The sequence below is a fragment of the Acanthochromis polyacanthus genome, chromosome 19, assembly GCF_021347895.1.
Source record: "Acanthochromis polyacanthus isolate Apoly-LR-REF ecotype Palm Island chromosome 19, KAUST_Apoly_ChrSc, whole genome shotgun sequence".
NCBI lineage: Eukaryota > Metazoa > Chordata > Actinopteri > Pomacentridae > Acanthochromis > Acanthochromis polyacanthus.
In genome coordinates, this window is record NC_067131.1 from 24,177,446 (window position 1) to 24,191,805 (window position 14,360).

General features: G+C 38.2%; 1 protein-coding gene across 1 annotated transcript; it reads left to right on the forward strand.

Moving 5' to 3' along the window:
* The first annotated feature begins 559 nt into the window (after window positions 1-559).
* Window positions 560-9,531, forward strand: LOC110971213 (sulfotransferase 2B1-like). Its single transcript, XM_051939128.1, has 6 exons — window positions 560-698; window positions 7,178-7,389; window positions 8,239-8,365; window positions 8,561-8,655; window positions 8,740-8,920; window positions 9,422-9,531. The coding sequence occupies exons 1-6, from the start codon at window positions 560-562 to the stop codon at window positions 9,529-9,531; spliced, it is 864 nt and encodes a 287-aa protein (XP_051795088.1).
* Window positions 9,532-14,360: the final 4,829 nt, after the last annotated feature.

A 14,360-nucleotide genomic window follows, 5' to 3' on the forward strand; every position in this document is an offset into this window, starting at 1 on the left:
GTAACCGTCAGATGATTCATAGCGTATCATTACTAGCAGGAAGTAAAAATAATAATAATTTGTTATCATATCAGAATGCTTTTACTTAACTTTCATTTTGAAATAATGCAACAGCTTTTGGCTTCTGGTTTTTGTGATCCAACCCAGTATTTGCACCCTTTTTTTAATTCTATCTCCACATCCTCTTGCAATCACTTTTTGGTAAGTGGAAACCTGCATGTAATGAGTTGAAATTGAGGCTTTTTAAAAGTTATTTTTGGCCTTTTGTGCCAAGACATAGAGGCCAGTGGCGGTAGAGAGAGAGAGAGAGAGAGAGAGAGAGAGAAAGCTAGAGAGAGAGAGAGAGAGGTTCCATAGCCCTTGTATAGCCCCTACTTTGACACCTCGAAGTAGGTTGGTACTGGCAGTTGATGCAGATTAAAGCAGTTGTATGCCACATAAACCTTTGACCAGCAAAGCAGTCACTTCAGGAAGACAGTCTGGAGATACTGGACACTGGTACAGTAGAGTCCAGCAGTTTGAGCTCCTCCAGATAGACAGACTGTAGCTGCTCTGAACCATGACTGAAGCAGACTTATACACGCTGTATAAGGGCGTTTATTTGCCGACATGTCTGCATCCTCCTCAGAGCCTGCAGTACTACGAAGAGTTCACCTTCCGTCCGGATGATATCCTCATTGCAACCTACCCAAAGTCAGGTGAGTTGTCGGCTAATTTATGTACCTAAACAAACAGCGCTGTTAGCTTCACTTACTCTAATTGTAGACCTTTAAAACAACTTTTACTAACTTCTAGAACGCCAGAGGGTCTAATCTGGCCGCAGGGCGACTTTGCAAAATGTAAAAAATTCAAAGGTGATGAAAATGAATCCTTACTGTGAAAATATTTAGAGACGTTGAACGTTTTTTTTTTTATATTCTTTTAAAAAAATTTTCGTGGAACTGTTTTGTTGATGCATTGCCACAACTTTTAGGCATTGTTTGTGTATGTTTTATACATTTACAATGCAAGACGACAACTTAACCTTTTCCATAATAGTTCCCACTATAGTTTGTGTGGTGTGTCAGTTCAGGTGGTCAGGATTACTGGACAGATGTGGAAATGAATGTAAATGCAAATGTAAAATGGAAGCTTCTAACACATATTTCTGATATCATTTATGAGATTTTTTTTTTTCTTTTGTGAATGCAGTGTGCTTCTGTAAATCTAAATATCTTGGTACCAAATTTTACTCACATGAACATACCAGCAAACTACCACTGACTAATGTATTATATTAATACTCTGTGCTATAGCTTTGAAAAGTGTTCAAGATTCAAGTTTATTTACATTTAACTGTTTTTCTTTACACTACAGAATAATTTTAAGTTACTCGAGAACAGCTGCTACGATGTAATAATAAATAAATTTGACGGAAATAATTGCTTTTGTCAATATCACCAAACAATGCCTTTGAGACATCACAATTTCTCCCCCAAAAGTTAAAATTTTCCACTCAGTTTCATATCCTTTGTATCAAGTTGATCTTAGACTGTTGTAAATGCATGTTGGTCCAGCTCCCACATTTTGTCAGAATTTACTGCAAGCAGATAAAGTATGAGTAAATCATACAACATGTCCACCCTGTCAAGGACAAAGTCAAAAGAGAATAAAAAAATTTATATGACGTAGTACTTATAAAATGTACATTGTCAGAAAGTTCATTTGTCCCTTGCTCAAAAATACATTTTAGTTGATAAAAAAGTATTTTGAAAATAATAAAATTGATCTGAATAGTTTGTGTCTTCAAAGTGACAGTTGAGTTTGCTTTTCTAAATCAAATCTCTAAAAACAGCTATCTGAGCTGTCTTTCCAGCAGTATTGTTTGGCAGTGATTGGTTAATAAGGAAAATCTGAAAAGGTTTTCCTAACTTGTGATGATAACTTGTTTATTTTCATAAACAGAAAAATGACAGGGTGGACAAAAATGTGCTGACATTAGTATGTGCTTCTTAGCATCTAAGAAGCACATGGTGGACCATCAGCGAGCAAAGTGACTGATTGTTGAAGTGGACTACATGCTGTTCTTCAAAAATATTTTGAATTTCTGAAAAAAAAAAAAAGATTATCACTTTACAGACTGGACATGTTAAGCTTGCAACATCTAACTGCAAACATAATAAGGAGAACATTAAGAAATAGATATGTAGATACTGACTTGCAGTAGTTGTTTTAACCTCCATTGAAGAAAGACAAATTGGGGTCTTGATGTCACTGATTATATCACTTGGTTTATTACAGGGACAATTACTTCATGATGACAGGGTGGATGGCAGTTTTAGGGACGTGTACAAATAAAATTATTTTTGAAAAATCCAAATTACTTGTTTTACCATATAACTTGATAAGAATAGCAAAAACATTTAAAAAATGTTTTAATATTGTGTCATTATTGTCTCCTTACACTGCTTGAAGTTAGCACACTGACATGTAGGACACAGCAAAAGCAGATATACCCAACAAAAGAAAATAGTATGACATTACCAAAAGACATTTTAAGAAAATGATCCTTGTACGGATTTGTGTGTCAATGTATGGATATTTGTAATAACATCTAAACTTTTCGGGGGGGGGGGGGGGGGGGGGGGTTTGTAACATACACTACCAGTCAACACTTTGGACACACCATCTTATTTATTGGTTTTTATTTAATTATTTTATACCTTGTAGATTAATACTGTAGACATCAAAACCATCAAAGTATACATATGCAATTATGTTGTAAAAAAAAAAAAAGGGTTAATCTTCAGTATGAATTTACAATGTAGAAAATAATACAAATAAATTAAAAACACTGAATGAGAAGGTGTGTCCAACCTTTTGACTGGTAGTGTACAAATGACAACTTTGTGATTCTGATGAAGACACCAAAAGGTACGTTGTAGTGATATTATCCCGCTTACATCTTTATTTGTTAGTTTTCTCCTCAAGAAGATCTTCATTCTGCCCAAATGAAAAAGCTACAAAAGTCTGAAGGATAAAGCTGTCAATTTTTCATTTTTCTTTTATTGTCAACAATACAAAAGACAAATGATGAATTTAGTTCTCCTAAGAAGTGTTGTCTGCATGTCCAAAGTCAGATTAAGCTCATTTGTCAGTGCCACAGAGCTGCAGTATTGTCCAGTTAAAAACACATTACTGAATAGAATAGAATAGAATAGAATAGAATAGAATAGAATAGAATAGAATAGAATAGAATAGAATAGAATAGAATAGAATAGCCACTTTATTGTCATCCATAACATACTCTAGTTGGCGCACAATTGAATGAAATTTTGGTGCATTAACTTGCTAGCGGACTGGTGAAAAAAATATGCCATGTACATAATGTATGTGACGCATAATACATACATATATGAATCATGCATTCCACACATGCACATTGAAAACAGTGCCACATAGATATATAAATACATATATACATACATGCAGAGCATATATAGAGAGAGGTGCATATAGATACAAACACTTAATAGGCACATAGAAATGGATATACATGGATAGATGCACCCTTCGATACATGCATTATATGCATACAGATACAGGAAAATTCTTCTCCAAATTAATACTCAGAGTCGTCTCTCAAGTCAAAGCAAAGTTTTACTTGCGCAAGAAATCACTTGAACAGAGCAGAGTCTGAATGAGTGACTGACAATAGGTGTTTAGTTTTTAACCAGAATTGATGTTATCAGTTCCTGAGTAGCCAGTTTCAACCGGCTGCTTGCAGGACCATCTTGTTCCATTCTCTCTGCCAAAGTTAATCTTGGAAATTTACTGGGTACATTGGGTTATATGAGTTCACAGTCACACAGTTTTGCAGTAGCTCCTCTAACTTGAAATCCATTAGATTACAAATGCACTGATTGGAGGTGGCGCAGGTAGGGAGGCCAGTGAGGAGGAGCTGCTGGATAGGGTCTGCAGATCTACCGCTTTCACCACACAGAGCAAGCCGTACGTCTTATGTTAAAACGTACAGTGTTTCAAACTTAATTAGCTCTTTTAAACCTCACAATAATGACAAGATCTGGGCCGATCTCGATGTTGTGTTTTTCACTGCACTGCTACTGCTCGTTGTGGCCCTACCTGTGCGCGTCTGTTGGTTCAAAGCAATCAGTGTGGATTAAATCCTCTACAAGCATGACCATGTATAAGGAACCCTGTAGTGAGAGGACAGAGACTGACTAAAACTTTTCAAACTGTCAATCACGCAAAGTCTCTCGGGGACCCAGAATTAAAGCCACGAAGATTATTTGGTGGACATTTAAACATTAGAAGCATTGTTGCAAAGAGTGATCGGTTGATTCATTTGTTTTCGGATTCAAATCAGGACTTCCTGTGTATCTCTGAGATGTGGTTACAGCCATCCACTCCTGCTTGTGTGTTTATGATGCCAGGTTATCAGTGTTTCAGACAGAACAGATCTGTGGGAGGAGAGGAGGAGTGCTTGTTTATGTTACAATGGCATTACATGGGAACATGTTGTGTTCAAATCTCTTAGCATCCTGGATTATGTAAGTTTGAGATTAATTTTGTCCCAACAGATGTCTTTTAACATTGTGGGGATATATAGACCTCCTTCAGCAAATGACACTTTTTATGATCAGCTGACAGGAATCCTCAAGAAATGCAATCATAACAAAGAGCTTCTTCGTATGGGTGACTCAGATTCAGATAAAAAAAAAAATAGCATGCATAACAGATAAATATAACTTAGATCAGATAGTAAAAGGTGCAACAAAGATTTCAAAAATCTCAAGTACACAGCTGGACCTGATCTTCACAAGTAAAACAGAGAGAATAACAAAAAGCTATAACCTGATCACTGATTTGTCTGATCACAATCTCACCCTGACAGCAAGAAAACTGACTAGGAAAAGATTTGACTTTATTAAACAAACCTGTACAAACATGGTTCATTGCATAGCCAAAGACAAGAAAGTTGCATTTGAAACAGAAATAAATGATATAAAATGGAATGACATAATAGGCTGTGAAGATCTTGAAAAGTGTTTTAAGATTTCATGAAAAAAATTAAGTGTATAAAAGATAACTTTACTGTAAAGGTCAAGAGAAAAGTAAAAAAAAAAAAAAAAACCTACATGTCAGGCGTGGTTAATGATGCAATATGCAAGAAATGTGCTAAGTGACACCTGTGACCTTGACCTTGAGCTGCTGACCTCTAACTCCACAACTGAGCAGGGGACCTTAGACCGATCTTCACTGCCAAGCTTGATTATCCTGACTTCAGTACTTGCAGAGATATCTGAACGGACAGAGACACATACATACTTACCCAGCCAGCCAGATACCGAAGCGAATGCAGTAACCCGGCTGACGTGTACGTCAGGCGTGGTTATTAACCCGTTAAAGTACGCCGGCCCGCGGGCGGGCCGTTTTTTTATCGGTATACGCTTTTTTTAAAATAGAAGGACACTGCAAACACGATTATACAAACACTATACACACATAGAAAGCTGAGATTCTCATGAATCCGCCGGTATAAACCACTTTCAGATGTGATTACCACATCGGGTAATATAAACACATTTATCCAACAAACAACAAGTCATGTAAACGTGCACAGCTCACCTGTCGACGCAGTTTGGACGCTCGTTTCTGGTCATAAAAGAAGATAATCCACAAAAACCGGCCAGAACCCAAGCTTAGCCATCCAGAGGAAACAATCCAGTATAATACTTTGGCCAAAACATGTCTCGAAATAGGTAAAAAATCCAGAAAACGATCGGCTCCGTGCGCGTGCACGCGGCGCGTGGTGGCGCTGTGCGTTTCATATTCACTGCATCTTTCTTTTATAACTTTATCATACACGGTCCTATTTTCTTTGTTCGCGATTCAAAATGGATACTGAACGCTTCTCGACCGCTTCAAACCGGACTTCAACCAATCAGGTGACTCGTTTCCGCCTACTTCGGCGATATAGCCAACCATGGCCGAGTCTGACAGATATCGATTACATCACTTGATTGACTTGTTTCTCAGCAAATCACGCCGGAGGAAACGTTAGATTGACAGGCCTGGTAGCCAATGAGCTTGCTGAATGGCTTGAATATAAATCCCGCCTCTGCCAGCGGGTTTATATGATATTTCATTCGTGAGCTCCGGGCTCCACCTGCTGTTTCTCTGTATTCCTCTCAATCTGTGTGTGTGATCGACACTGAAGCCTATCTGAAGTGATTTTTTGAGTTCTTTATGAGTTTTTGGAATGAAAATAATGTGAAAATTAAGTGAAAATGAATTTATACCATTCTGTAAAGAGTGTGCACAGTGTATAAAGATTGTATCCAACATTGACAGGGGCGGAGCATATCAGTACAAATACATGTGTGAAACACTCATTTCTTGTAGTATTGCTCTGAAATTTTGACCTGAACTAAGTAAGACCCCAGGCTTTTGCAATATTGTGTTTTCAAGCTCTTACAGTGCTGCCACACTGATTTTCAGGTGTTTTATTAGGGAAAAAATGTAGGCGAGAAAAAAATTCATCCTAATTCAGTGTGTGCCAACATGAAATACTCTGTGCCAGTAGCACCTAGAGTAATTCTGACTGCACTGGGTGAAAATTCAGGTTGTCAGCTTTCAAATGAGACCCCAACCATGCATGTACTCCAAACAGTTCAAGAACAGCATTCAATTTACTTTCTGTAAATCTCAGTAGAAATTTCGGACGGAAATTGCCCAAACCTTAAGAAGAAGAAGAAAAAGAAGAAGAAGAATAAATGATGCAGCTTAGTTTGTGAAAGTCCATGAAAAGAGAACCGTCTGGTGATATTCACAGCAGTGGACACTGAGACTGGTTTCGACAATTTGTATTACCACATGTAGTGTTAGCAATTTTTGCAAAAGAATAATAGAAAATGGGAAGTAATGCAACCTTTAACTGGATGTGAACCCCCCAGAGAGAACTGAAACATCCAATTTATTGTTATGTGTGGTTTCTTTTCAGCTCTATATTTTCCATAAAGTGTACAAATCAAGTGGTATAGAGGTTATTGTACACTGACAGTATCTTCCATTTAGGAGGGATAAAGCTAAGAAATAAATGAAAAGATGAATAGAAAGAATGCATAAGTTGCGACTGTAACTAAACATTTTAAACAAGCTTGTTTCCTCTGTGTAGGTACGACTTGGATGCAGGAGATCGTCCCTCTGATCATGAGTGAAGGTGATTCAGCCTCTGTTGAGACTCTTCCTAACTGGGACCGTGTTCCCTGGCTGGAGGTGCTGCAAACCTGTAAACTTAACCTTGAAGAGAAGCCATCTCCGCGCATGTTTGCAACACACTTCCACAACAATATGATGCCTCCATCTTTCTTTAAAGTGAAGCCAAAGGTAAATCTGCTACATTGTACTAGTATTACATAGTGTCATGGATAATTAAGGCATTTAGGATGACTTTTAATGTTTCCTCTAATGGAAGATATGATCAAAAAATTCTAAGAGTGTGTGCCTGGAGAGCTCAACTGGTTCAGCAGGTAACCCATGAAGAGAGACTAGTCCCTGGTGCAGTGGCCTGGATTCGATTCCCGCTCACAGCCCTTTGTAGCACCCCTTGACACCCTGCCATAAATATGAGGATCTGTGTTCAGACTTTATGTGACTACTTTAAGGTACACATTTGTGATTGTAACAATTCAATTCAGCTCAGTTTTATTTATATAGTGCCAATTGCAGTTCAAATTTTCTCAAGACACTTTATAGAATCCATATACCTGGACCCCCAGAGCAAGCACTAAGGTGACAGTGGTAAGAGAAAAACTCCCTTTTAATGGGACGAAACCTTGAGCAGAACCCGGCACATTTGTATGGGGGGTGAGGTGATGTATGGAAAAATACTAACTACTCACTGACTCAAACTAACACACTTAAGTTGTTGTGTAACTGGAACTTGATTTGCAGTCTGTGGGTGTTGAAAAACATTCATGTTTACATGTTTTTATGTAAAACCACATGTAGTTGTAATTAAACATTAGAGCAGAATCACTGTTAAACTTGTTTGCTTCACCTGTGGTTGGCCCACTGTGAGAAGTGGAAGAGCCTACTATAAAAACAGGCCTGCCTCAACACGTCATACAGTCAGAGATGTCAAGAAGAACTAACATATTGGACAGAGTAGAGTAGAATGCGTGTCTGAAGACTTGTATAAATGAGTGATTACTGGATGTCATGTGATCATTGCAGGTGATATATGTCATGAGGCACCCCAAAGATGTATTTACATCTTCCTTTCACTATCATGGGATGACCTCCTTCTTGGTGAAACCAGGCCCACAGAGCGAGTTCCTCCGCAAGTTCCTTGATGGACAAGGTTGGTCTCATTGTCATATCTACAGTATACAGTGTTTTTCTATAATACAATGCAGTATGTTACAGTAACCTTCAAATGTATTTTAGACTAAGTATCACAGTTAAAGACAGCTGGTGTTCAAAGAACATAACATTGAATGGCAAGAAATGTACTTTGGCATTAGATTTTACAAGGAATACTTTCTTTTTCTTCCAGTTATGTTTGGCTCCTGGTTTGACCATGTAGAGGGCTGGCTGAATGCTGAAAATAAGGAGCATATACTCTACATCTCATATGAAGAACTGATAATGGTGAGACCTACTGCAAAGTGTTTTTTCCTTTTATTTTACAATCTTAAAAGAATAAGAGCTGAGCTGTGTTTCTGTGTGGTGCAGGACCTGAAGGACTCTGTGGCCAGAATCTCTCAGTTCTTGGAGAAATCTCTGGACGTTGAGGTGATAGACAAGATAGCAGAGCGATGTGTGTTCAAGAACATGAAGCAGAACAACATGTCCAACTACTCTACAGCTCCTCGTGAATTCATGGACCTGACAAAATCTGAATTCCTCAGGAAAGGTGGGTTTCAGTAAGTGACATTTCCAGTAGTCTTTGTGCTCCACTGCTACTGGATGTTAGGCTCTTCATGGAGTTGAACATATATTAACCGATAAGGCAGAACACTAAAGTTGTGTATTACGGAAAATGTATATAAGCTGTAGTACCTATACAATAGTGTTATTATTTAAACCGACAATTCAGAGAGAGTTTTATTACCTTGCTGACATGTTTCGACAGCCTCTGCTGTCTTCTTCAGAGTGTCATCTGACGTTTGGTGACATGTTCTTTGTTGCTGTTGAAACATGTCAGCAAGGTAATACAACTCTTTCTGAATTGTCGGTTTAACTAAGTAACACTATTGTGTAGTATATAACAACAAACTGAACCTCATCCAACAGCTGTAGTACCTGGTTACACCACCAGCTGGAGCCTTTTACGGCTGTGTTTTGTTTAAAACAATAGTATGAAATTTACATCTCCAGTTGTAATCTAAATCCTCTCTGGTATGTTGTCTTTCAGGCATTGCTGGAGACTGGAAAAATCTGCTAACAGCATCAGAATCAGAACACTTTGATGTTGTTTACAAAGACAAAATGAAAAATGTCAAATATAAGTTTGTATGGGATTAATCGAAACCTAATAAAAGTCACCAAATTGCACCAAGATACACAGAAACCTGTGAAGGAGTTCTGGCTGCCTGCCGTTTACTGAAATGGGTTATTGGTTTGTGTAAAGGCACACTGATCTTTGTATCATCAGTCAATAGATTTGCACTGATATTTACTAAAAACCATGATAATGCATGTTTTTCACCATAAACACTATCATCTGTGTCCATAATGATATTTTTTGCTAAACTTAAAAGTCACAACAAAAATGTAATTTTATGTTTGTTGCTTCCTTCCAAACAAACTTTTATTTTTAATATCCAGGAGACTTTTGTTCTCTTGAGAGGACAATGCTTTTATATCAACAGTATGAGTGTGCCATACATTGTTGTTTGTATGAAACATTGAATGGACAGTTGAAACCTGCAATATAAACATACAGTGGCTTGTGAAAGTATTCGGCCCCCTTGAACTTTTCAACCTTTCGCCACATTTCAGGCTTCAAACAAAGATATAAAATTTTAATTTTTTGTCAAGAATCAACAACAAGTGGGACACAATCGTGAAGTGGAATGAAATTTATTCGAAAATTAAACTTTTTTAACAAATAAAAACCTGAAAAGTGGGGCATGCAATATTATTCGGCCCCCTTGCATTAATACTTTGTAGCGCCACCTTTTGCTGCAATTACAGCTGCAAGTCGCTTGGGGTATGTCTCTATCAGTTTTGCACATCGAGAGACTGAAATTCTTGCCCATTCTTCCTTACAAAACAGCTCGAGCTCAGTGAGGTTAGATGGAGAGCGTTTGTGAACAGCAGTCTTCAGCTCTGCCCACAGATTCTCGATTGGATTCAGGTCTGGACTTTGACCATTCTAACACCTGGATACGTTTATTTGTCAACCATTCCATTGTAGATTTGGCTTTATGTTTTGGATCATTGTCCTGTTGGAAGAGAAATCTCCATCCCAGTCTCAGGTCTTTTGCAGACTTCAACAGGTTTTCTTCCAGAATGGTCCTGTATTTGGCTCCATTCATCTTCCCATCAATTTGAACCATCTTCCCTGTCCCTGCTGAAGAAAAGCAGGCCCAAACCATGAGGCTGCCACCACCATGTTTGACAGTGGGGATGGTGTGTTCAGGGTGATGAGCTGTGTTGCTTTTACGCCAAACATATCGTTTTGCATTGTGGCCAAAAAGTTCGATTTTGGTTTCATCTGACCAGAGCACCTTCTTCCACATGTTTGGTGTGTCTCCCAGGTGGCTTGTGGCAAACTTCAAACCAGACTTTTTATGAATATCTTTGAGAAATGGCTTTCTTCTTGCCAGTCTTCCATAGAGGCCAGATTTGTGCAGTGTACGACTGATTCTTGTCCTATGGACAGACTCTCCAACCTCAGCTGTAGATCTCTGCAGTTCATCCAGAGTGATCATGGGCCTCTTGGCTGCATCTCTGATCAGTCTTCTCCTTGTTCCAGGTGAAAGTTTAGAGGGACGGCCGGGTCTTGGTAGATTTGCAGTGGTCTGATACTCCTTCCATTTCAATATGATTGCTTGCACAGTGCTCCTTGAGATGTTTAAAGCTTGAGAAATCTTTTAGTACCCAAATCCGGCTTTAAACTTCTCCACAACAGTATCTCGGACCTGCCTGGTGTGTTCCTTGGTCTTCATGATGCTCTCTGCACTTTAAACAGAACCCTGAGACTATCACAGAGCAGGTGCATTTATACGGAGACTTGATTACACACAGGTGGATTCTATTTATCATCATCAGTCATTTAGGACAACATTGGATCATTCAGAGATCCTCACTGAACTTCTGGAGTGAGTTTGCTGCACTGAAAGTAAAGGGGCCGAATAATATTGCACACCCCACTTTTCAGTTTTTTATTTGTTAAAAAAGTATAAAATATCCAATAAATTTCATTCCACTTCATGATTGTGTCCCACTTGTTGTTGATTCTTGACAAAAAAATAAAATTTGATATCTTTATGTTTGAAGCCTGAAATGTGGCGAAAGATTGAAAAGTTCAAGGGGGCTGAATACTTTCACAAGGCACTGTATATTTTAAAATAAATGCAATGTTGGACTTAGAAGCATAATTTCTGTGTTTGCACTGACATTGTCTGAACAAATACATAGAACAACTAAAAGTTAATTTACAGTGTTAATTAAGTCGCACCACAAAGGTTTTTTGCACATGATCATTTATCAGTTGAAAAAAAGTGAATAAAATAGCATTTAAAAAATGTATTGAGTTGCATCTTAGTCCCTGTGTTCAGCCACGATCGTTGGCAATGGTCATCCCAAAGACAGTTCTTATCTCTGGAAACTGTCACTGTTGTCTGATTCCATTTCAAAGTTTGTATCTCAATTTTATCATCAGTCACATTCAGCCTTCTATTTTTCATACTTTAAAGAATATCTACAACAGCACTTACATTTTCACATTCAAGAAATGATCACCTGTCCCTCAACAACGTCACAAATATCTCCCAAAACACTGTAGTTTCTGCCTGATGCCACAAGGTCTGTGTTTTTTTTCACTGATTACATATAAAGCTTCAAATATTACAGAAAGGCTTTCAAATACTGTAAACAGACATATTTTATTCAATTGTGGCGTAATTTGTTTTTAACAAAACACATTTAGAATTTAATTAGAATGAAACATCAAAGACTTATTTGATGTCTAATTGTTCACAAGTATCTACAAAAATACATCTAAAAATATTGAAGGCCTTTTACTGAATCTTGACTTTAAGTCAGTGGCTGTTTTACATCCAGCACATGCCCTTTAATGCTGATACAGACAAAACATCAGTCCTAGTGTTACTGGACATTAGTGCAACCTTAGACACCGCTGATCGTGTTACTACTTAGACTGGAACACTGGATGTCATTCTCCACATGATGTGGTTATGAAGGGTTCTCACATCGTACAAGACAGGAGCTTATTCATCACCACTGGAAGCTAAACATGAACAGCATCATCATTGACCTGTCGTGTCTCCCCAGGGTCCCCTACAGACTGTAGACGCATTACCTAAACTAGAAAAGAACTCAGAGAGTGCAGACCTCCGCCAAGGATAGAGAGGAAAACAGGAAACCCATGCAGTAAAGGATCATGAGCTGGAATTGAACCTGCGTCTCTGACACAGTTCTGTTTATGAATTACCTTCTTAACCAGTTGAGGTATCTGAATACCTTGTTCCAATTTGTTGGGCGACATACTAACCTATGATGTTTTTGTCATATTTTGGACCAAATACTAAAACAATCAAAGTGATCCAGAATCCAGGATCCTTTCCGGATTGCCACCAAAATTAAATCAGCTCTTCCTCTTACCATAGTCTACATCCCCTCAAAATTTCATGTGAATCTGCCCAGGCATTTTTGAGTTATCTTGCTAACAGACAAACAGACAGACGGACACACAAACGCCAGGTGTCACATAACCTCCGTGGCAGAGGTAATTAAGAGCTAGATCTTTCAAAATTTCCCTCAGCTGAAAAAAAAATAGTGCTCCCTCAGATTCCAGAGCTGTACATTTTGTCATGTCACTCAACTGTTTTCATGACTTTGTTAATCACTTTTCCAATGGCTTTGTATGAATGTGTTTCTGTTATAGTTTGTGGTTTTAAAAACACATGCATTGGGGTGCTGAGCAACCCCAGTCAAAACCCTCAAGTCTATCAATGACATTTTAAAAGGGAAATGAGGGAAATAATAATAATAATAATAATAATCCATCCATTCTCTATACACCGCTTTATCTTCACTAGGGTGGCGGGGGGTGCTGGAGCTTACAGCCTTCAGCTGACTTGGGTGAAGGCAGGGAACACCCTGGACAGGTCGCCAGTCTGTCGCAGGGCTACATATACAGACAGACAATCACACTCACATTGTTACCGACGGGCAATTTAGAGTCATCAATTAACCTCAGTATATTTTTGGACTGTGGGAGGAAGCCGGAGTACCTGGAGAAAACCCACACATGCACAGGGAGAACATGCAAACTCCATGCAGAAAGATCCCAGGCCCAGCCCGGGGATCTTCTTGCTGCAAAGCAAAAGTGCTAACCACTACGCCACTGTGCAGCCCTGATAATAATAATAATAATAATAATAATAATAATAATTATTATTATTATTATTATTATTATTATTATTATTATTATTATTATTTTTAATTTCTGGAGCACACAAAATCACACATGGTTTCACAGGAGAAACAGTAACAGGACACATAGAAAAATGCAATTGCTGAGTTTGAACACTTGATGTCAGCAGAACTTCAGGTGAAGCTCTCACTTCATCACAGACATTAATGGACTGATTATTGTATAAATTCTCAGAAAGCACCTAAACCTCAGTCAGAATGCCTGGGGTGATGTCCTCAACTGTTTTGCTTTGTCCAAGACTCAAAGAGACTCAGTTCATTATCAAAAATAAATCTTGTTGTTAGATGGAAAAGGGAATGCATTTTATCTCGAATAACTTAATTTTTGAAATATTATCTGTATATCAGATAACTGATTTTAGTTCTTGAAGCTGATCTCTAACATTGTAACAGTGCTGAACTTCTTTTTACTATTTTGTCCTCCTGCTAGTTTCTAATGTGGATTTTTCAATGAAGTGCAGTGTTCAGAACATTATTCACTCCAGATCTGATTGTGACCACATCTTGAACAGACTGTATGCAGCCTCTCAGAACATGAGGATGTAAATCACACGTACACAGTGACTTTTTGGTGATTCTTGGTTGACTCCTGACCATCCTGATCAGGTGTTTCATAGCAGCAGGTGATAGTTTCTGTTTCATTTATGATTATGACACAGCTTTCATGC

Excerpts from the sequence above, each read along its gene's own strand:
- LOC110971213 (XM_051939128.1), top strand. The coding sequence starts at position 560 with ATGACTGAAGCAGACTTATACACGCTGTATAAGGGCGTTTATTTGCCG. Across the intron at positions 699-7,177 it reads TGCAACCTACCCAAAGTCAG|GTACGACTTGGATGCAGGAG; the intron begins GTGAGTTGTCGG and ends TCCTCTGTGTAG. Across the intron at positions 7,390-8,238 it reads TCTTTAAAGTGAAGCCAAAG|GTGATATATGTCATGAGGCA; the intron begins GTAAATCTGCTA and ends TGATCATTGCAG.